Source organism: Sinohyriopsis cumingii, chromosome 17, assembly GCF_028554795.1.
Source record: "Sinohyriopsis cumingii isolate HCF-2022 chromosome 17, ASM2855479v2, whole genome shotgun sequence".
Classification (NCBI taxonomy): Eukaryota; Metazoa; Mollusca; class Bivalvia; order Unionida; family Unionidae; genus Sinohyriopsis; species Sinohyriopsis cumingii.
Window position 1 is genome coordinate 25,195,273 of NC_142977.1, and position 25,777 is coordinate 25,221,049.

Genomic DNA, 25,777 nt, shown 5'->3' on the forward strand with positions numbered 1-25,777 from the left:
GAATATTATGTGCAGTGCAAAATGTTTTCTTGCGAAAAGAAATAGGTTTACATAAATTGCCGACTGTTCAGTTTGGAAAATTTCGGTGATTTCTCCTGCTTAAATCAAATGCCACATGACCAGCCTACAATTAAAGATCTAAGTAAGGGTAATGTGGATTATCTGTTAATAGGATTACATTTCAGAATGAATTACTATCATTGACACGCATGTGTTGCATAACAAAATATGTAACTAAACAATGGCACAAACAATAGTAGAAGCATACGACGATATACCGTTCAATATACATGCATACTAATATTTGATAGACTAACTTTAACGCTCAATATTAGCCCCATAAATACTTGTTAAACTGTGTAGATAATAATTAGTAGTGAATACATTCCACGGCAAATAGGGAAGATGCTATAACTATGGATTATTTTTACTCGGTCAGTTTTTGAAAGAAAAAGGAAGAAACTCGCCTTTTCCATTTGTAATCATACTTGTACCTTGCCACACATTTTTCCATATCTTACCCTGCCTCGAAGGTGAAGAAAGCATAAACGATAACTTAATAAACCAATGGTAGTCAATGGCTGTTTCATATATGCTTTATTTTCACTTCGCAATTTCGCATGAGTGATGACCTAAGATTAATGTCACCTAAACAAGGAAACGTGTAAATCATTAAAAATGTAACAATGCTGAAAGCAATATGTTATAAATATATTCATTGTGCTTCCAAAAGGACATATATGAGAGCAGCGAATGGAGCCGCGGTAGCTCAGCTGGTTGAGCGTGGATCTCGTAATCCGGGAGACACGACTTCATTACCCGCCAAGACTAGCCTGGATGAGCTGCTTCAGTCTACCTTGGCTCCAACATCCTCAGCAAACTATGGCCACTATTGTGTTAAAAATGGCATTATAACCAAATAAAACAAATTTTAAAAGTGAAATGTAAAGTACGGCTCGTTCTACGTTCCACACATACATTGAAAAACAAAAGCAAATATTTTCTACACCACACGTTTATCCCAATCATTCTATCAAATGTTCACAGAGAGAGGGAGCTAGAAGGGAATATTTTTATGATAACTTGTTATTTGACCGAAACTAATCTACGTTTCAGCATCACCATCTGCATATCACAAGTTAGAAAAACGATATTTCCCTCATTGCTTAAGATTTATGTGGTAGGTACTAGACAGTTTGAAGCAAAAGAATTTTATTTTCATTTTTCGTTTTCGATACATTTAATTTCAGGTTCTGCTCTTTCTCAGATCAACAGAGACCGTTTGGTAGCCTAGTGGTTAGAATGTCAACCTCGGATACAGGAGGTTGCGGGTTTGAACCCCGGCTGAGCCATACCATAGACTAACAAATATGGTACCAGCAATTGTCTCACTTAGCACCCAGCAGTAAAAGGTTAGTGCTAGGACTATCACACTGCATACAGCGTGTGTCTCTCTGTGTGTGTGTGTGTGTGTGTGCGTGTGTGTGTGTGTGTGTGTGTGAGAGAGAGAGAGAGAGAGAGAGAGAGAGAGAGAGAGAGAGAACGAGAGAGTGAAAGTGATTTGGTTTTTCAACGTAGCTTCAACAATTTTTCAGTGATATCGCCACGATGTTTGTAGTGTGGCAGTATATAGTGATGTCTAACAGTGGGGCATCTTGCCGCAGACATGTAGCATAATGTCCCACTCAGCCATAATATCATGACACCAAGCATAACAGTCCTGACACTAATCTCGTAATGATGTGCGCCTAGCGAGGCGGCTGTTAGTTCCATTTTTTTAATACTTTGGTATGACTCGGCCGGGGTTCTAACCCGTGACCTTCCGCATCCGAGGCGGTCGCTCTAACCACTAGGACACCGGAGCGGTTTTGCAAACATCATAGCTACATGGCTGAAAAACTCTTAAAGCTAGGTTAAAAATCCAAATCACACACACACACATCAAAGGAACACATATATCTTGTAACAAATCAATCTAGAGCAATATAGACATTTATTCTGTATTGTAGTGTGCGAATATGAATCGTATTTATATTTATTCTCAGTAATTTAAGCTCGAAAATGGAAATTCTTCTGCTTAATGTTCGAGTCCGATTTTAGCCCAAAACCTACTCCAAAACAGTATGATATCATTCAAAGGTAATTTAATGTGCTTTGTTGGAGAATTGGGTGGCCTCTACACATTATATTGATATAGGCTGCATGCTGATATCACTAATACTACTATTACTACAATTGCTACTACTACTAATATTATAAATATGGTGGAACTTAGCCTGACACAGTGACATGCTAAAGAACGTAGGGCTATTTGTGTTGACTTCAAAGAAGAAAAATAACATGAGAATTACCACTGACTCATAATGTGAGTAAAAAATTAGATATATGCTAAAGGACGAAATACGATCGACAGACTACACTCACTGACACTGGAATTCTATGCTTTGTTTGGATCATAATATCATAACTTAGTTCCGGTAAATGCGTGTGTTTTAATGCAGAACACAGGTATAAAAATGTTAACACGTACACAAGTAGTTGAGCAACTGACAATATATATATATATATATATATATATATATATATATATATATATATATATATATATATATATATATATATATATATATATATATATATATATATATATATATATAGATATATATAGATATATATAGATATATATATATATATATATATATATATAGAGAGAGAGAGAGAGAGAGAGAGAGAGAGAGAGAGAGACTTCTGTTTCCTTCACAACCTTAATGTTTACTGTATGAATCCGCGCAAGACGTGTTAACGAAAATAACATTATCTTCATTTTCAGATACAAATTTAATTAATTTGACAAACTACCCAGTTTGATACATGCTATGTACAATCTAAAAGTCTGTGTCCTAAACTTATTTGGCAATTTGTGAACTTTTGGTCGATGCAGTAATTGAGCGGTTAGTCGTTTTGACGCAGAATGGAGAAACAAATCATACAAACAATATTTTTGAGACTCGCAAATACATAGTGAAAAGAAGATCCACGTTTCTTGGGTAGAGATTAAGAAATATTTCACTTGTGGAAAAATGGGAAAGGTTTTGTATTGTCATTCGTTGTGTTCGCTTCTATATATTTCTCTAGGTGCCACTGCACATTATCTGAGGATTCGGAATGGAGTAATTTTGTTTGGGTGAGTCCCGAAAACGTTAGCTACGCTTTCACATCGGCTTTACGTGATGGCTGTTGAGGATAGACGGGTCTAAACCTTGAAATGAATTGTTAAACACACATACACACAGATATATATATATAAGAAAAGTATGTATTCACTTTTAAGGAATATTTGTAACTCCGACCGGTATACTAGAAAGCTAATCAAAATACATCTTTATGGATTTAGGAAATGTTCCTGTTTAGTCCAGATTATAAGCCCTCGTATTCGATAGTGACAAAAAGGTGTCCAGTGAAAATGGCAAAACAATCTGTCCGTGCATCAGTTCAGATATACGCATTATATATATATTTATATATATATATATATATATATATATATAATGCATTTCTGCGCACCTAAGGTTTCCGACCCCAATATTAAAGCAAAGTGCATGCCGAATTCGACCGATTGACGAAAATAAAATACTGCAAGGCTTACCAATTTAAAAGAGGCAATTGAAACCAGAATATTATGCTCAAAATAATATTAATATTGACACACGGGATACCAAACCCATGTTTTCATGACTCGCGATATGTCGGCCAATTCTGCGCACAAGTTTTGAAAAGATGTAATATTTATCCATCGGGCTAAATATCTGAAATACATTACTTTGGACTGTCTCTGTCAGCAGTTTAGTCGAGTAATTAGGTCAGGTTTATAGCTAGTTTTACAAAATTCAAGGTAACAATGCCAATAAATGGCAAGCGCTATTAACCCAGCTACGCCGATTGTGTAAAACACTTAGTAAAGTTCAACATTTTATATAAAAAAAACATAAGATATTATGTGGAGGAAAAACAACAATGAATAGGACATAATGTGTTTACAACGTTTTGTTTATGGGGACCAATTACTTAAGAATTTAGAAACAGACTATATGCCGGGAAATTTCGTTTGAATCCCGTTCTAGCGGCAAGCTGATGTGTTGGGTAGCAGACGATTTTGTGCGTGTGGGATAACTTCTTGCAAAATTGGAAACTTTGATTAAGATGCAGACTTTTTTAAGGTATTCATTTCCATCTTTTATATAATGTATTTATTTGTATCATTCTAACAGATACATAGTACATAGGATTTTCTGAGTTACAGGTTCAAAAAGGTCATGAAGTGGGTCTTCATATTGACATTTAGAAATCACATTTTCATATGCATTTCGAGTCGAAATGTGGGATATTATTATACACGTTATGAATAACACTTTTCCTGATTAAAGTACGATCGTTCTTTCTTGATACAAAATGGATTTGTGACAAAAACAAACACGTGATCCAATATTTACAGAAATGACGTATCTTTGCGCAGAATTACCCGACGAGCAGATTTAGCCGTCTTGGTGGTATATATATATATATATATATATATATATATATATATATATATATATATATATATATATATATGATAGATCAGTTGGAGGAGCATGGAATTCGTAATTCAGGAGACCCTGCTACAATACAAGCCATGACCAGCCCTTAATGACTCCTCCATCTACCATTGGGAAAGACACTTAGCTCCCATTTCGTCAGCGATATATTCGCACTAATGTGTTAAAATGCCGTCAAATTCAACTAAAAGCTATTTTTAAGTGCAATTTAACCTTCGTTTTTTGCCTCTGCATAGAACTGTAACCTGAGAAGAACAAATATTTTCAACACCACATTTTTGTCTCCATCAATCTATCAAATGATCACGAGAGAGCAAGTGATTGAATGGTTTTAGAATGTTTTGAATATCCCTCATGCTGTTAACAGTTACAATCGGGACTTTGTATTTAAAGACATATTTTGTGTTAAATGAGTTTTCTTGATGCGAACAGTTTTCGTGGAAATGGCATAGTAATGGATTCTTTGTAAACTTTGTCTCCCAGTAGGTCCAAGCGAGAGCATAGTTAGAGGTTCAGTTAGAATTTATATTAGCTATAAATCCCTTACAGAACTGACGGTTGCGTGTCTTGATTTCGCAATCGTAAGAAGAAAAAGAACTTAGAATTACCGCTGACTCATAATGCAAGTATACAAATAGCTGTGCGTTAACGTAATACTATGACCAAAGAGATATAAAGAACAATAGACAAGACCCATTTAATGTTGCTGAAATGTTGTTGTTATCGGTATATGAAACATTTATAACAGACAGAGAGAGAGAGATGTTAATAAAACCAATGGTTTTAATGTGTTATGTTTGTCGCGATTGAAACTAACTGCTAAAGAAACTTGCATTCACTGTCTCATTTTCTATTAATTTTCTCTTCTTTTCAACTGAAGACGTGTTTTCTGCTTATCATTTGAAGTAAAAGGTTCCTTACATACCCACAGATTTGTTTGGTTTTTATGAGTAACTTTTCTCAGATTCTGGTCAACACATGCACTTAACACCTTCAATACAGTATCAGCGGTCTTCTTTTCAATCAATGAGTTCAAGCATGGTAAGTTTCTTATGAAAGTAGTTCTAACCGCTAAATAATCGGATGACTGACTTTCAAAATATGTTAATGCTTTTAAACTGCAGAATGTTTGCTTTATAAAATGTTAACCTCACAATTATATCACAAAATGCACCAAGGCACCCAAATTATTTTTAGGTATCTGTAAATAAATCTAAGATTTATTAAAATGAGATCTCGACGAAATTAAAATAAGTACTCTTATACCCTATTTCTAACTGAATCTTATTTACAATTATTCTCAGCAAGTTTAGTTAGTAAACATAAACTGGTTTTTATATAACTTATGTACATTTGTTTCTTACGGAAAGTAATATATTTCTTTGGTGATCCCTCTAACATAAATTATAATAATAACAGCAAAAGGGAAAATAAATCGCACGTGCTTGATGTGATAGATCTGTGGTACTTTGAACAAAACGTAAAATGCAGATGTATTTATCATTTTGCATTTGTGTTTTGATTTCTCGTCACCTTCTCTCTCAACCGAAGACAAAAATTTCTTGCTATGCTTCTTGTTCTGATTGAAATTCTTCAAAAATAATTTAGTTGTGATGCATAAGAGTGTTTGTTATTAAGTAGACATCACACTATTTGCTCAAAATGTGTATGTCTATTAAAGTTAAGTGTATTGAAAAAAACTTGTATATCAACGCAGTCTTATTGAATATCGGTCATGCAGATTACAGGTAAAATTGGGTCTGCTCTGAAAAGGAATATTTTGTGTTAAATAGGATTTCTTGATGCGAACAGTTTTCCTGGAAAGGGCTTATCAATCGGTTCTTTGTAAAAATGTGTCTCTCAGAAGTGTCAATCAACAGCATAGTGTGAGGCATAGTTCGATTTTCTATTACCTATAAAACAGTTGAAGAACTGACGGCAACGTGTCTTGATGTCGTACTCGTAAGAAAAAGCACCTTAGAATTACCGGTGACTCACCATGAGAATATAAAAATAGCTGTGTGATAAAGTAACAAATATTATCAAAGAGATAAATATCAATAGGTTCAGGAATTCTGTATTTCGTTTCAGAGATCATATTAGTGTAAGGATTATTATCATTCTGTCAATCATTGATGAGAGAGAGAAAGGTTAATACAACCAAATCGCTTTATGTGCTGTGCTCGTTACGATTGAAACTAGATGTAAATTATACTTGCATTCACCTCATCTCATTTTCCTTGATATGTTTCTTTCTTTGCAGCAGAAGACAAATATTCTTACTGTGATTATAATTCGGATTTGTTTTGAATTTTAAATACATACAGATATATGTCTGGCATTAATGGTGATTTTTCTCAGATTCCGATCGCCACATTCAACTTAAAAAGGTGCTTCCATAACATATACCCTTCCTTTTAAAAAATGTGTAACCCTTCTGTACTTAATTCATGCTCAAGTATAACTTATGCTTTTACAATGATGGTTCTACTATTAAGTAAATGTTATCGCAGCACGATCATATTTTGTGTTCTTTCCAATACGAGCGTCCAAGCAATGGAATATTTCTTGACTAAACTAGATTTTATATTAATTGTAAAATAATTACATTTTTTCACAAGTATTGATTTAGTAATTCTAAGTAGAAAAATCAGTTGCGAATTGTTGCTGAAACATGGACGAGGTAACAAAACTTAGTGGAGTGATAATGTAATGAATCTAGTAAAAGGAAATGATAAATAGATCGATATCTGGGAAACTGTGTACTTCATAAGACATCTTCCTATGTAATTTTTATTAATATAGTATAATATGTGTTTTTTAATGTTATGCAAAGAAAGCTTTATTGTAAAACCGGGATTTTGTTCTGTATGAGAGGAAATGCTTTATAATTAATTTATATTGTGAGCTTGATCTTTGTCAATGATTGAGGGAAGAGTATTTGCCAAACTGACTCTTGCCATGTTTTTGGTCAATATGTTTACGTGAATGTAAGTACAAGACCGAAACATTTTATACATTTGGACATGTGATAGGACATTTAGAATTAGTTTGAATTGAATTCACGGTACTTTAGCTCTTAATAACATTTCACTTTGTATTCGGGCGACATTAATTATTGTTGAACTTTACTACACGTTTTGGTTTAACTATTTTCTGTTACATCGTTTAAAACCATAGAATCGTAACAATACACGTTGGAGAGATTATGACATCAAAGTCCATTTCGACCAAATATTGAAAAAGTTCTTTTCTTTTGCAATTTGGAACACTTAAAACACTTAGAATCAAATCTAAAGTTCTTCAAAATAGTTTATTTAAATGTTTAATTAATATTCGTTGTGGGTATCAAACGTTGTATTGGTTTATATGATGTATCTTAGTGACCGGATGAAACCTGGTTGGATTGAACACATTTAAGGCGACGGTTTGAATGAGATGTTGACGTATAATCCAAGTTAATAATGAAAGCGTGAGACGCACTACTCGCCCCCACAAAGGTGAACAACGGACAGAGCAAAATTATCCCAAAATGGATATCATCAAATGTAGAGTTTTAAAAAATTATCAAAAATGATCTCATATTTCAACGCATATGATTGTGTTATAGATCTGTCAACGTATATGATACAAATGTGGAAAATGACCCCTTGAGTCATGATTTTATATGCAAATGATTCAGTCAGATCATGCTTCTAAACACTTTCAAAAATTGTAGAAACACTTTTCAGAATCGTCCTACAACAACGAAATAGTTGAAAACCTCCAGAAAACTGGAATATTGTCATGTATGTATGTATGTATGTATGTATGTATGTACTACTGCTACTATTACTGCTGTTAATCATGATGATGAAGATATTATTACTCCATATCTCAGATGATTTGCAATAGAAATATAGTTCGACTATAGAGATTTGGCATAGATTAGGCAAAAGTACATATCTCAGACATTGTTTTCTACGGATCACAATAACGATACATAAAAAAATCCAGAATGAGATTGATAAGAGAAAAGATGTTAAGTGCACGACATTTCAAAAGAATTAAGTAATAATTGGTAAAGATCAAATGGAATTTTATTATCCGTGGTACTATGCAGCAAAATACAACACGTTTTCAGACTTTCGCGTTTGCCATTTTGGCTTAATTCGTTACAAACAACAACGAACGCATGTATTGCTTCTATGCTATGTAACAACTTTGTAATAATTGCCCACCATCGATTCGGTATTCATTTAAAAGGATGAACTCTGTAATAAGCAAGTTAAATACGAATAACGCAGGAACGTTTATATGTATCGTCTTTCATCTTGCATGCACTTTACGAAATGACAATAGCATGTATATGAGGGACAGCATCGGAGAATAGTACCGCGCTAGGCAATTAACACCGAAACAAAGAAATATAAAATAATTGTTATCCTCAACGGTTAAGTGGAACTGTAATATGTACCATAGAACTAAGGCAACAAGCAGGTTTCCAGCATTTTGCGGTGCCGTTATAATTGTATTTCCCATCCGTTCCCATCCACATACCAACCTCAAATGAAAAATGAAGGGATAATACGAAGCTTACTGTTGCTTCTATCGACTGAGTTTATTTATAGCCGTACCGCAGCCTCAGTGCCTTATTGTATGCCAGGTTTAAAAGTGTTTACTACGTATTTCACATATTACTTTCACACAATGCAGTTAATTTTATGTTAGTTGGCTTCCACTCGTATTGCACACAAGTTAGAAAGAAAGAAAGGGCATCAGTAGAGGTGAATATTACCGCAAGAGATGAAAGCTTTTACATGCTTTAATTCTACGAGAAGATGCAATCATGAAATAAAACTTGAAACAACCATAGTTGTCGCTATCGACATGAATGACAAGGAAAGCAGTTGCAAAATGAAATATATCACGACATTAGACACGGACTAAGATGCAAATGTATATCACAAAAGAATTTAAGTAAAAATAATAAGGATTGCAAGGATCAGTTTAGTTCAGTCTTCCTTTTGTACTCATCATTTTTGTGTCAATGTGAGGAAATAATACAGATTATCATACTTTCAATAAATTAGGACAAAGTATATTTTTGTCGTCCATTATTTGAATGACAATTAGCCGCTTTCGGTTTCAGTGAGTAAGCTGATAACCACAACAATTTGAGTATGTATTGTATACACCTACTGAGATTTCAATGGAAGGGTATACACTGTCTCACATCAATGCGTTCTTGATAGACGTTTGAACTAAGACAAGTACGATGGTCAGCTTTGTGATCAATTCAATGACACTATGAGTTCGTCTCATGGCGTGCTTGAAATACCACTTACACATAAATATTAATAAACCTACTTCAGTAATGACATTTTCTTCACATTGGTTTTATATCATATTAATGTATGAAAATAATATACACAACAAAGCGTTTCACTTTCGAACATTTTTATTTTCAGCTGTTCTAAAATAATATATACTCGTAAGAAAAAGCACCTTAGAATTACCGGTGACTCACCATGAGAATATAAAAATAGCTGTGTGATAAAGTAACAAATATGATCAAAGAGATAAATATCAATAGGTTCTGGAATTCTGTATTTCGTTTGAGAGGTCATATTAGTGTAAGGATAATAAATTATCATTCTGTGAAACATTGATGAGAGAGAGAAAGGTTAATACAAGAAGTTGACCCACACGCACAAAATCGTCTGCTACCCAACACATCAGCTTGCCTCTAGAACGGGATTCTCACGAAATTCTGTTTCTAAATTCTTTAGTAATTTGTCCTCATTAAGAAGATGTTGTAAACACATTATGTCCTATTCATTGTTATGTCTCTTCCAGATAATAACTTATGATTTTTTATACATAAAATGTTGGACTTTACTAATTGTTTTACGAGATCGGTTTAGTTTGCTTAATATCGCTTGCCATTTATTGGCATTATTACGTTGAATTTTGTAAAACTATCTATAGACCTGACCTAATTACTCGACAAAACTTGGTGGAGTGATAAGATGATCAATCTGGTGAAAGGAAATGATAAATAGATCGATATCGGGCAATCTTTATATATATATAACACAGAATGCATCCGATGGCTAATTTGGAGATTAATAGATTTTAAACACGTTTGCCTTGAGTAATTGACCTGAAATGTCAAGCATAATCAATGTTTTTGTCATAGCTAAGAATGTGTTATACGAGATAATTGAACTTGCGCTAACACGAATCCTAAAGCATTAGGATATGTTGGCGATCAGAAGTATGATATGGATACCAATAAATTGTGGTAAATACACGAAAGATTAGGATAGACCAATAAGTCAATCTAGTAGTTGCTTTCATTTAATTATACTTTAATAAAAAAAAAATAAAGCCTTTTTAAATGTTTATAACTGCATAACGTTTAGTAACATGTCATTTTAAAGATTTGTTTTACTTAAAGGTGAATGCTGTTCAATAATAATGTGATCTGCCATTGGTAGTCGAAGGCCGTTTCTTATACGTTTCAGTTGTTTCACTTTGCAGTTTGCACGAGTTATGACTGAAATATAATGCCACGTAAACAAGGGGTCATGCAGATCATTGATGCCTGAAGGATATATATCACACTGTCATCTAATTAAATTGCAATGACCGAATGTTTACCTCTTGGCCTAATTACAATACTGTCTTGCTAAGACCTGCAACACATGCTTAAGTCTTCTGCATGAGCTATTCTAAAGAACATTTTCAAACCGATGAAAATTATACGCTGCTCTGCTTTCTGTGAGACATTGTTGTCTCACGGGACATGTGGTGAGTGGGAGTTGACCCACACGTACTCACTTGTGAACGAGATATCCGGTGGAGGCAAGGAATGTCGGACTGTATAGGAGGAAGGCGCATTACATCCGGGATCTTTTGTTGTTCTATCTCAAAATTTTTCCAACAGGTCAATGGTGTCGTTTTCCCGTAATCATATTTTTTAAAAACATGAATTGTTCTGTTTGTAATAGTATATATGGGAAAGTGGATGTGCCTAAGATATTGTATAGGGATTTTTATTTAAAAGGCTAATAGTTAGGGAACCTTGCTTAGTATGTAAATCTTTACACATTGTGCGGGGAACTTGATGGCTGTGTTTAGCCACCTTTTAAGTCTGATTTTGTGGTCCTTTATTTTGTTTGACTAATTTAAATGGCCACATTATGTTGCTGGGCCTGGTGGCTTTGGGATTGTATAAACCAAATTTGAAGTCTTACGCTATGCTTAATAATTTAATTGGTCAAATCGTTGCCACATTGTGCAGCTGGTCCTGATGGCTGGGATTTAAGACACCATTCAATAACTAATTTTTAACGGCCAGTTTGGATTGCTTATATTTTAGTGATCCACCATATCATGAGTTGTAGAAGGAAAAAGGAAGAAATTGTTAGTAGATGTATTTGGGAGAAATTGGGATGGTTTGGCTGCCGACCACTTTTGTGTCCTGCAGTCCAGTCATACTGCATTTCTTAACGTATCACACTTCTACACCGTATGCATTGTCGTAGTGGGTGATAGGTACAGGTGTAGCAACGGCCCGCGCACAGGCTGGACCACCCCTACTTGAAAGAATTACCGTATGCCACCTCCGTAATCACTTGCCCACTCAGGCAAAATTCATAAGGCGTCTAGTAAACTTGTAGCCGTCTCTATGGAAGTGGTGTCAGTTATGTGATTCGTTTTGGGTGAGGGTTTTGTTTCAATTTTAAAGTTTTTATTGAAACGAATAGGGAGGTGATGTGGTTGATAGGGGTAGACAAATTGTAAAATATACTTTGGTTCTTTGAGATATGGATATTACTTTCGAGGTGATGTGTAAGCATGTTATGAATCATTGTCTCCATCACCTTGCATATGAGTGACATCGCTCTGTAGGATGATAGTTCGTTTCGGTTTTAACCGGCTTTTGGAATTGGGATACCTATAGCTTGTTTCCATTTTTATGGTATTTGTCATGTCTTCCAAGAGGATACTTACTCTCTACTGTTGCTCATTGTGCCTGAAATTGTACTGAATGATTGCTATTGCTGCTCGTTCTGGCAAAACATTTTGCCACATGTTCATCTTTATCTTTATTAGTTGTTGCACCCTTGATACTAGGTATGCTGTTGCTACTGTTGCCTCGCATGGCTTTTATTTGTCTACAAACCTGTTTGGAATTGCATTGTTTAATCCCAAGAGTGGAGCAATATGTTTGCCATGAAGTTTCCTTTACTCTTCGGATGACAGCCTCTGTTTTTCCTTGGTTTTATATTCCATATAGTCTGATGATTGCCCTGTATGACGGAATCTGTTAAGGGATTTCTTCTTCTCCTTAATTATTGTTTTGCAGTCATCATTCCACCAAGGGATGGATTGATTTGCAATAGAGTTGTTGCCTGTTCCTATTTTGTGGATGATTTTTGTGGCAGCTGCATTTATCGCTTCAAGAATGTTATTGTTATATGTGTCAATATCATTGTCTTGTAAATTTGCTATAGTTATGCCGGAAAGTAAGGAATTGAAAGTATGCCAGTCGGCTTTATCTAATCTACATTTGGGTATTTTGGATGAGGTGGTGATTAGGTTTGTGAGATTTATAGTAATATGTATTGGGAAATTATCTCTACCTAATGTGGTTTCTCTATCCACTTCCCAATTAGTCATGGCTGCTAAATTCGGGGTTCAGATTGTCAGCTCTAATGCTGATTGAGAACCGACCTCTGGGCTGATCCTAGTTTTGGTCCAGTCATTTAGTTTGACTAGATAATTATTGTATACCAATTCTTCTATCATTTAGCCTCTCTTATTCATGTAATGTCCTCCCCATCGTTTGCTGTGTGCATTGAAATCGCCACAGATTATATACTCATTTGCAGAGCTGGTTAATTGAATATAGTTAAGAGTGGAAACAGTATATGGTATACCAGGGTCATACATATTGAAAATTTAAATTGAGAGTCGGCCATTGTGAATGAGTATCGATTGATACTTAGGGATATAGATTATTCTGGGACAGCTTGAGAATTTGAATGTATTTGGGAGTAAGTCGCTGACAAAGATAGCCAGACCTCACCCTTCGTTTTCGATACCTCTTATAATGAATTTACTGGTTGAAAAGCCGGGTATGTTTGGTAGATATCTGAGGTTTATGAATTAGAGTTTCTTTGATGTAAATGCTATCTGATTTGTGGTTGGTCTTATTAAGTTTGATCATTAGTTCAGGTTTATTTATGTTAAACCCTCGGCTATTCCATTGCCAAAGTGTTAGTTTGTTTTTCACAGTTTTGTTCATTTAAATATATGTTTCCCCAGCAAGTCTAGTAGCATTTTAAGAAAGGGAATACATGGTATGTGGTTATTTTGAGTGAGAGTTGTGATAACTGTTAACAAGTCTAAGGTAAGAAATAATAGTGGTATGTGAGAAGACTTCAGGGTTTGGCATCGTTGGGTTACTTTCATTGCCTTTATCTCTGTCAGTTGCATTTCGTAATATTTTGTTCTTTGTTTTACATGCAGGTTCGTATTTTAATTGACTGCATACATCCTGATGGGAGATCGGGAAGACTAATGTTGTTATTTTGTGATCATTTTCATTAATGTTTTATGTGAGGGTGTTCCACCTGTTTACCGTTCCCATTCGAGTCCGGGGGGAGGTTCTCCTTGTCACCTGATTTTTAGGAGTAGGGTTTTGGTTAGGGTTAATTGGACGAACGGGTACTGTTTCCCCTTCCTGCAGATTGTTTTGTAGGTGGGTTAGGGCTTTAGCTTATTGGTATGTTAAATTCTGTTCCGTCACGATTCGAACAATTTCTTTTTCTTTCTTGGTGTATGGGCAGTTGTTCGAGATGGGGAGGTGAGGTCCACTACAATTTACACATTTTTGGCCTTGGAGTGTGCATTTATTATCATGGCTACTACCACAAGTGTCACATCTTTTCCTAAATATACAATTGTTGGTATAGTGCTCACATGATTTGCAATTACTGCTTGTTTATGTACTCATGAAGGAGGTTTGAATGATTATCAAAAAAGACAAGCAATAGAGGAATTGAGTTGAACTCCAATGATATCCGTAGTCCAAATGCGCTGGAGATATCAGCTCCTTGCCTTAACAACTCTCTGGCGATATCATCGCTGCTTAAGGTGTTGTGCTTCCTATTGAGCTTTATGACTTTTTTGTAGCCTACATTGTGGTTGGATAGTTTGTTTGTTTTGGAATAGTCCTTGTATGGTTTGTCTTAGTACATGTTTCCTCTTCCTTCTTCTTAGCAAAGTCTTGTTGGTACTTGTTTATAGAACTTGATTTTAGTGTGCTATGTATAGTTACGTATATTTTAAATGGACTGATGTAATGGATTTCCGAGTATTCTGCCACCTGACTGAGGGTATTACATCATACTATAACATAATTGGTTTTTGGTCTGATGATTTGAAAGGCGGTTGAGATGGTTTTCGTCAGGGTCAATACAACGCTTTTTGTGCTGATGTTAATGGTTTTACAGTTACCACATGTGATGAAGAGGGTGTGTTCTTTGCTGTGGTGTGTTCTCTTGCTTTGAGATTGTTGTTGAATAGTCAGGTTATTCTTTTCTATATTTTGGTTGTTTCCCTCTTTAATAGGATTAGTATCCTTAGGTTTGTATGTTTGGCGTTCTTGGGTGGGTGTATGCATCTTTTGGTTTCTCTTCTTTGTTTCCTGTTTTCACCTTTATGCCTTTTGGTATTCCGTTGAAAGGTGTTATCCCTTTTCCTTGTTCTGTTTTCTGATCCGGTGATTTTCTATTTATTGGGGTGATATGGCCTGTATGAGGAAGCTGATTTCTTCTTCTTCTTTTGCGTATCTGTTTCTTTTGAGGGTCATGGTGCTTGACTGGAATGAAATACCTTTGGTGTGGAATTTGCAATGCGTTTAGTCTTGTCATTAGCCTTCACGTTTGTCTTGGAGTTGTCGTTTAGTCCTCTGTGGTTTTGGCCTGTGGCTTTGGTGGTATGGGAGACGCCTGATTTATCGCCTTATTCCTGCCACGATCAGTGTTGATAGCGAACAGACAAGAAATGACGATAGTAACAAACCCCTACCAAATGACAAATCCGGCAGTCCCCTTGCTATCCATACCATAACGGGGCATTTTGTTATCTAGCCCTTTGGACGTGATCTCACACATACCAATTTCATTTCAATTTCATTTTCATGCCAATGAAAACTGTTGGAATCAGTAGGGATTAACAAAAACTCTCCAAATGCTCTCTCCCATACAAAGCACTCTATGAATAAACCTGAGTGCATAATCAATTATCACATCCCAAATAACTATGCCAACTCTAAGTGGCCTGGAAACATTAAACCTATCCACGAATAGGAAAAATCCCATCCAAATTGCATTCAACCACAATACAATGGCAGCCATGGAGGTGGCTGCTTCAGTCCTTTCCACCCCATCTATCACAGACGTTGGCTTTTTAGCCACTGCGGGAGGAAATAAAACACTCTCAGACCTACCTGAAAACCAGACCGTACCATCTCCACCTACCCATGTAATTGAACCACTCACCACTTATCCAACATCTAACCCAAACTCTCCATTATATTCAATTCAACGCCCAATTTTATAGCCAGATAATACCTATACCCATTACCACCTTCACCTACAAGTCCTCCCCTTCCACTTTTCCAAAATCAGCAAGTAAATAATGGTCAGACATGAGAATGCCTCACTTTAAATGGTTCAAGCACGGACGCGATAGAAAATATCCCTACGCTTTATGTTGGATCGGAACGCTATGATAGTTGATTTTAGGGTGAGGGATAGAGAGAAGTCAAAGATCATGTATAATGATAAAAATTGAAAACAAACTACAGGATCATTTTTTCAAAATCCAACATTTTTTATTCAAACAATTAACAGCCAACAATTAACCATAAAAGAAACTATTTTTGACAAGACTGACAACGTTGTGAAGTGAAGTGATATTTCCACTGATAGAAGTCATTGGACCATTGATGTACAACACGTTTCCTATCTAGAGATAACAGATAGGCATAATGGTCACAAAAATAATCGATCTACTTTGTCGTTGTTTCTAGAAGAGTTGCGAACAAAATAAGTCATTAAATGTTCTAAAGAATATACAAGACTGCGTTGATGAAAAAATACACACAATATTGTCTGCACACTACAGAATATGTGCCTTGCAATTTCACATTATTGAATAGTGTCGACTGGACATTTTTCTGTCGTCTTCCAAAGGTGACAACCATACGAATCAAAATGCTCCACACAACCGTGACGGAGAAAGTAAACGGCTACTCAGTGGGTTCCTGGGAGATGACTGTCATCCGTGTTAATGACATAAGCTTGATGGTCTTGAGGGTTGCGATGAGGCAGTTTATCTTTAGCAAACACCACTGGTTTCCTTGAAGCAGTGTACGAACTGTTGCTCAAGAGGTAATAAAGTTCCCAGGTATTCATTTATTGTTTTGCATTTTTTTCTTCTTGTTTTTTCAAAGAAATGATAAGTCATCAAATCAATCATGAATTTGTGCATAAAACTCTCTGACAAATGGAAGGGATGAATGATCAAGCACGTCTTTGTACCACTCATGTATCACTGCTTCTTAAGAGATGAGACCCCAAGCATCGTCCAGATACTAGTCCAATTTTTCTTCTTGACTTAGCATCATAAATGTATCGTATTCAAAGGTGACTGGGATGATCTTTTTGACATCCATATTAATCTTTCTTCATCAATTCCGTAGTTTTTCTGCCAGGTGTTTAGCAAAACAGGAGACTAAATGTTGTTCTTGTACTGGCCATCTGGACCTCATCAGTATGTCCTCCCACGGCTCCTTTGTCTTTCGCGCCTTTCACGATATCCTCCCAATCTATTTCCGAATAGTCTCCATCATTCAGATAGGGAATTACATTCTTATTTAGTTCCTACAAGTCTAGAATGACTTCTTCCAAAATGATGATTTCTATGGAATTATCGCATGCAACATACAAGATGACGTTCACCGTTTCAGGTAGATATTTAGCAAACTGAAGTTCCACACGACTCTGTCCTGATTTTATAGGGTGGAAATGTCCCTTGTCGCTGCCTTGGTCTGGAGTGAATCCAAAAGTCCACAAAGCATATCGTCCTGCATAAGTGTACGTATTGCCATGACTGTTGTTTGTCCCGAACTGTCCGGTTGCTTCGTACAGTGATTAGTACGACCTCAAGTAATTCATCTTGGCACTAAAGTCAGGTTCGAAAGGTCTTGTACACAAAGTCTTGCTATAGAGACTGACTTCCATCTTAGACACGTCGTAGTGCTGAAACTCGACAGGATTTGGATAGTGGGATGATTAGTTGTTTGGGTAACTGTCCTTGGAACAGATTATCTCCAATCAATCCAGTGGCAATGGTGAAGGTTTTCACTTCCATACGTCGAATCGGACACTTGGCGGTAACTCTTCCACGCGTTGCACGTAGAGTTTTGATTCGTCAATATAGATTTTGTAATCGGCAGCACGAGCCATCAAGTGGAAAGCGGTACTGATGAGATACAGGCTCAGGCGATCATCCACAGCGTTCAGCAAAGACTTCTCATGCAACCACAAATCCAGATACAAGCGGTCCATCAGTTCTAAACTTCGGCTTTAAGCAATTTTCTTTTGACGTGCGTGATATCCCTTGTTGATGGATTCTTTATCTGCCACCTCATCGAACTTGCCCGCTATGTCAGGTTCCAAACCACGCAAGCATCTGGATAGGTGTTATTGGCTTCTTTTCCGTACGTTAAGATATTTTCCAGGCATCCTAGAAAAGGGTAAGTATCCCTGCTGCTGCTGACCAGTTTGTTATTCAAGTATAAATCCACTCCGCTGAACAAGGAACAAATTGTTGCCGCAAGCTATTCCCTCATCGGTATCAAGATCGCTACCATCCATATCGTTCATTTTGACTTTCAAATACAAGCAACTACTGTTCAGATCAATGTAATCTTCGGGCTGTTCTTTGATTTCAAACTCGATGAGAGCTGAAGCCTTCAAAGAGGAGATGGGATAAAATTTTACCCATTGGGACTCTTGCATCGATATCATAGTGGGCGGCATGGCACACAAAACCAGTTCCGACTTGGAACAGGCGCAAGACTCTCGGTGCATCATTTTCTTTCTTTCTCTCTGTGATTTTATTAATAATCAAAAAGGTCTGAGTCTCGAGAAGTTCTTTTCTTAGTCTTTCTAGCTTTATGAGTGTGACGTCCTCTGGATGGGTGTCTTCGTCGTCTCTTTTGGCGTTATCCTTACTGTGGTGTCAGGGAAGAAGGAATGCCTGACTCAGCAGCGTTCAGGGCATTTATATGAGTTTCTCGCCGACCCAAAGTCTCTTTAACCGTTTGAAGCAAAAGATTTTTGTCTGATCTCAAGAAAGCTACTTTAGGGTTTTGTTTGACAATGATGACATTTTGGAGAAATTCTTTGTCGTGCGTCAAAGCGGAATTTTTCAAGGTGTGAAATACTCGTATCACCATCGGTTTTAAAACGGGGGCCACGGAAAGGAAGGCCGATTTCAACATATCTCCAAAACCATGTCCTCTCTGTCGAGCGGCTCCTCGGTACACTGGATATATGACTTACAACTTGTTAGAGAATCCTTTTCGAACATGGAGTTTCGCCATGACTTTTCCTTTGGACAATAGAATATTTTGTCAATGATCTCGTTTAATAGCAATGTTGACAGCGTCTGAATACGACCTACTGAGAGCAAATAGTGAGGATGTACAAATCTGCGGTGAAAGTAATAGGTGTTTCCATCTTACTCGTCTGTGGCCGTGGTAGAATCCACTTTGAAAAGAATTATACGCAGTAAGAGTACGGAGGTATGTCACACCACGTTGAACTCCACCACATCGGACTACACAAACATCAAATTGAGTCCCTCTTTCAGTCCTACAGAGGATCCAAAAGCCCTGTAAACATTCAAATTGCTGTTGATCTTCGGGCTCAGACTTTGTGCTATCCGTGGATGTCCCCCAAAACTTTCAAACAAACTACCATACAACCTGATTAACGACGTTCCGCTATAGGGAAATCGCATCATTAGGCGAAGAGCCACTTTATGGTACTCAATCTTAACACGTTTTTGCTCTGTTCGGGGCTTTGCCAAACGCTCTCGCAAACCTGTCAGCAATTGTGTCCACCAAATGTTCACCGCTAAAATAATAGCCAGCCGGAATTTTCACAGTATAGAATCTTAATAATGGATTGCTTGCTGATTTGTGTCACGTAAAAGCCCGATTTTGTTAATATCTTGCTGCTCTTGCTCGTTCAGGATTTCGACGTGGAAAATGTTTTGAATTTGAGTGATTTTTTTATTTTTGCATGGTAAATCATTTCCGCCAAAGCCACTTCTGAATGGGCTTCATGATCCAATTGGATGACTGAGCTAATTTGGCCGTGAAATAGCAATGGGTGTTTTGGGGAAACACCTCCATGGAACTCTGACTAGGTAACGTTAAGTAAAATTGGTTGTTGTTATTCATAATTCCAGAGTTCGGCTGTCCGAAGTGTCACTGGAAGTGAGAGGATAGTCTAAAAGTGTAGTGTTGACTGTTGTGAGGGGGTGACTGATGTTGGACACAAGGCTCCCGTTGTTACCGTTAGATGAATATTCAGGGAGGATTGGGAAGATGGTGACCGATGCACCTGCTCAATAAAATGGTCCACAATTGTTTGTCTCCTTGTAGCAAAATGAAATTGGCAATGGCAGCATCGATGACACGGTGCACCTTAAAGATCTGGCAGCAACAGACGATTTGCGTTTTAGGCACAGGTTGTTCACACCACACCCACCATGGTTGCTTTTGTAGATCTTGCACTGAAGAACTGGGTGAAGGAGTGGTATCAGTTGTAGTGGCAGCTGAGGCTGTATTAAAAGGCATGATGGTCACTTCTTTTTATAGTCGATGACTTGCGACGCGATGATTCAAGAATCAAAACTGGGTGGATATCCTTTCCAACGTACTTTTGCTTCTTTCACATATAGTTTTCCTGCTTTCCGGGTTCTTAGTTCGTGAATGCTTTTAATGTCGTACACCTCGTCTTCTTTTTTGGTCACAGGTTGTAACTCGGGTAAGAAAAACTCTCCCTTTAACACTTCCCCGTGCATGTCTTCCAATTTGTAGACGGCAGATGACGCCCACTCACTCGTCCAGTGACACGAAACAATTCAGTGGTCCAGTTGGGTAAGTCGCCTTTATCGAAAGTGCCTTTTGTTTTGCCAATGCTCACCCAATCTATTTCTGTCAACACTTAACATTTATTGGGGTCATTGACCGTCGGGAACGTAACACACAGGAACTCAAAAAGAGTCACTTCCTTGTCGAGAGTCACTTCTTGGGGGGGGGGGGGGCACATCCGATGCTCCGATGGTAAGATTGGCTGTACGCTTGGACCAGGTGTGGTAGGACTTAGATGTACTTGAGAGTGTATTGATAGTAAAATATTTATAATGCGATCTTTCAAAGTACGTTGAAAACGTTCCACGATGCTGGCTTTGGTTCGGGATTCGAGGTGGTGAAAAAATGAATGTCATGGTTCTTTAATTATTTTTGGAAAGCTTGGTTCACAAATGCGGTGCATTTGTCGCTTTGCCATCGAATACCAGTTTCTAGGCTCGCACTAATGCACTGCTCAATTGAAAGTAAATTGCACGACCCATACAAATCTGGAGAAGACGCTGATGACACAATACAAATGTTTGTGGCCAGGATTGTAGGTGGCCAAATGAGAGACATCGGCTAAATCGGCTTGCCATTGGTGATCAATGTCCTCCATTCGCGTGCAACTTCTGGAAATATTTCGTCGAATGGGTTTATGTAAGGTGTATGTGGCTTGTTCTTGTAAACTTCGTTGCGACTGAGGTAAACATGCACTTTTCAGTTGAGATTTGGCAGCACGATACAGTTTCAGAACTCCTCCGTAAACTGCAGGATGGGATGGATCGTAGGAAATGCTGGATAATGCCTTCTATAATTTTATTAATAGGTCCCCCACTCTTCACTGATGCTACTCTTTCTTTGTGTGGTATTTTCTTGGATTGTAATGCTTTGGCTGTCCGGCGAGTAATAGGTGTCGTGGAGGAGGAAGATGTCTCAACCGGGTAAACGGTTCTTGCTTCACTTCTGTCTTCACCTTCATTTTCTCTTCTGTGGAAGAATGGGTGGCTATCATCTTTTTAATCCATCCAATTCTGGATATAGGTGGTGGTGTTAACTTGGGTACTTTCTCTGGTGGTGTTGTTAACTTGCATACTTTTTATGGTAGATTTAAAACTCTTCTTCTTCTCTCTTTCTATCTTGGTCACTGATGGTAGCGATGGTGTTGATGATGTAATTTTCAACAGAGTCTTAAAATCTTTCAGAGGTGGTAGAGCTATTTCGTCCAAAGCTTTCCGTATCTGACAAATCGCTGAGATCAATCAACGATTGCAACTCGTGTTGTAACTGGGACACTTTGGTCAAATGAGGATTGGGAGGCAAATGTGGGGTCCGTTGTTCTTGCTAACCATGGTATTCCATCCATCGTTTGTAAGGCATTACAGCCATTATTCGTCCTTCTATTGGATATCAATGGTCAAGTCTGTGATCTTTTGACTTTAGATGTCCCTTTTATCATCTGGACCCATGTTATCTTTGACCCATGGGTAAAACACCTGCCAGGAGTCCTCCCAGCATGGCTGCCGCTATTCCTTTCACCAGAGGTTCTAAAAACAAATCTTTCGCGTCGCACCATCATCTCTTTGTTTTGACGGATGGGTATTTTCTTGTTGACCAGTTGGCTAAGAACGTATCGATGTTTGGCTAAGCATTCCTTCTGGTGTTTAGAAAAAGGTATCATTCCTTTAAAGATTTTCAATCAACATTCGCTCACGGTATCGATGTCATCTTTGGAGGCTATTTGAATGAGTTGTTTTCGCAAGGGTGAAGGGGCTTTACACAAGACAGACAACATGTCCCAATGTTTGGCTAAATGAGGAGGTAGTCGTTTCCTTTTCTTTCCTTATTAGCCAGAGAGTGGTGTGCACTTCTTCAGGAAACGTCTTGCTGGTTCAGGAGCGAAAGATACACTGAAGTTCATAGCTTGTCATGCGTCAATTTTATCTTATTTGTCTGATAAGGTTTTAATGAAAAATCCTCCCTTATGGTTGCTCCTCTTTTTCTTTGGACGACTGTATCTCTTCTGGGGGTAATGTCGATGATTGGCTAAGTTTGTTTTTCGGAAGACGAGTCTGTCCTTTTCTTTCTCCTTTTCCTTTTTGGACAGAAGAACGACAATGGTGACGGTGTGCGCTTGTTTTAGGGGACATCTTTGAGAGATCAGGAGCACAAAAACACAGATTCCCATTCTTTACCGCATGGTCTTTCTTATAGTGGCATGCGTCGCCAGTGATTGTCTTTACGTCGTATCAACTTGATAACATTTATCACGCGTCGTGGAGGGGTTCGAAACGTACTAAATCCGGACAGTTCTTGCTTGGAGAAATCCAGTAAACTACCTAACATACCCGATCTCTCTTGCACTTTGATTTTGGGGTCATGTACTTTGTGAGCATCTCCTACTGCAGATAAAGAGGAAGAGGTGTCCTTTGTTTCATCAAGTGAGGAAAACCGGCTGTCAAACTGGACATGGCAAACACCACCAGCAACGTAGAAGTGGAAGGACATGAGGCTATTGGAGACGTGGTCACCGTCGCTGCAGGTCGTCGTTTGCGAATGTAAGGTTTCGTCCTGGTCTAAGTGCCTCTCTTGTAGGTAGAAGCTGTTTTCTGGGACTTTTCGTTTTCTGAGGATGTGATCTTGTCTTGACACCGATGCTCTTTTTTCGTCTGTGTTCGTAAGGCTTTTTTGGGAGTGGCTTTTTTTCTTGGGGAGAACCTTAAGGGTCATTGGGATCCAACTTTAAGAGGGGGCGAATGATGACGCCTCCTACAGAACCACTACCCTTCAGGTTTCAAAATGATTTACTTTTTGGTTTGAGTGTCGAAACGGGGATCGGCCAGTTGCGTCAAGTCTACTTAATTTCTGTAACAAAGCGCCTGGTTTGTTGTGGAATGGGAATGATACCTTGCAGTAATTGACATGCTGTCACCGTAAACCTTCGTCAGACTTTTTTGAAACTGGTTTCTAAGACATGAGCACGTATTTGTGGATTTTTGCGCCACTGATACGTACACGGCACGAATCAATTTGACGGGAAGAGGAGACTGGACGAACGTCATGTTGACTCTGTATGAGACAGACCCAAAGTGTTTGAGGTTTTTATAGATTTGTTTTGTTGTTGTTGTTTTTGTTTATTCATCGACGGGGACGGGCCCTCCGCCTTGGCACCAGTGGTGAAACAGATGGGTACGAAAGAGCAAATAATCGGTGGTAGTGGGTTTTAAATCCCTGAATAAATAAGCGTGCTGGGTTTGAGTGGCATCGTCGTACACATGAGTCAGCCAAGGCATTGCTAACAGTTTGGCAAAGACTTGCACTTACGATTTATCTCTACGGCTTTTAAGCAAGACCAAGTAATTAACATTGAGACTCATGGTGCGATGGGCTTTACTTTGTTGAAACAAATTTTGGGTGATGTAAATGATACTGGCATTACGATGATGCCCTTTGCGCGTATACCACTTTAATTTCTTCTTCGTCTTCTCCTAACATGTCGTCAAAGATGACCAGATGAGTTTGACTGGGGTCACACACGATTCAGCCGTCCTCGCCAGAAATGCCTTCCACAAACAGGATGGAATCGCCTTGCCTTTCTCTTTTTCTTTTGACACTCCAAATGATCCATTGAGGTGGACGATCGATCGAATGATATTTATGTCCGATCAAACGTTTGACAAATTCGGTTTTGCCAAAACCGCAATTGACATGTTAAAGGGACGGCGAAGATGCAAGGCCTCCTAACTGGCACGATCAAAGTTTTTGTCGATGACTTTGAAAGTGGAGGACGATGGAGCAGAGATCGTACAGGTAGCCATAGTGCAGGGAATGTTTCATTTGACATGAAGACATACAAGACAAGAGTTTTTATAATTATTCAGAATACGTTTATTGCAAGTTATAATGGAACAACACGAAAACAAAAATACATAAAAGCCAAAGTTTTAAGTACATCATTAAAATGCACATCACAACGATCAAAGTGGTATATAAACAAGTCACTGTACAACATGTTTGCTTTAACAAAGGTGTCCTAGGGACAGTGTGTAATGTTCGTACAGTCTCTACACTGGGCATAGTCACACAAGTGTCATTCCGTAATGGTCTTTTGGGAATGTCCATCCATAACAGTCCTGTCCTGAGGGAGTGGTTTACCTCGGTGTCTTCGTCTTGTTGTGATACTGTCACTAACACAGGTTTAAAAGTTACATTTATCACTGGGCTTTTGAATTTAGGATAAAAACTTCTGGGCATAATTGGCCACATTTGGTGCAAGCTTAGAAATCCAACTGTTCCAGTCACGAACATCTATCCAGTGAAGGTGAAAATCACAACACACACACACACACACACACACACACACACACACACACACACACACACACACACGCACACACACACACACACACACACACATCGTCGTACACTTCGTCAGGACCTAAATATTGACGAATCTTTTTTCAAGTAGAGGTCGAGAAGTAACCAGATGAAAGCGCAAGGCTTTGCACAGAATGAGTATCTAGTGGACATTTAAAGGTACTAATTTCATATTTTATTTGGAGGTAAGTACTGTTCGTAAAACTCCCACAAGGAATCGGCCGATACACGAAATCCCAGAAAGGAAATCACTAAGACACACACCAAACGTCGACCCCAATTCAATGGACATAGTTCTCGTAAAAAGTGTTAGTAATCATCCACAGTTCGAATACTCTTTATATGCATCCATCCATTCACAACTTCAGACCACAAGAGAGGGGTTAAGAAGAAGAAGAAGAAATGGATGATCTGGAAGAACTTGTGCCAGTGAAGAGATGGAAAGGGAAAAATGTACAATATGAGCCGATGCATTGGCCTTGATATGACATTTTATACTAACTTCTAACAGAGAATAGACCAGAAATAAAACGTAAGTGCTCTTGGTCTTGAATTTTTAGAATAAGGATAGTGTGGGTTTTTTTAGTAACACTGC

General features: G+C 37.8%; 1 protein-coding gene across 1 annotated transcript in view; it reads right to left on the reverse strand.

Annotated features, from left to right (window-relative positions):
• Positions 1 to 23,313, reverse strand: part of LOC149778277 (uncharacterized) — a 57,640-nt gene extending 34,327 nt beyond the window's left edge. Inside the window, exon 1 of the mRNA XM_089940585.1 lies at positions 23,154 to 23,313. Coding sequence (XP_089796711.1) covers positions 23,154 to 23,313 — 160 coding nt within the window. The remainder of the gene's footprint in view (positions 1 to 23,153) is intronic.
• Between the last annotated feature and the right edge of the window lie 2,464 nt (positions 23,314 to 25,777).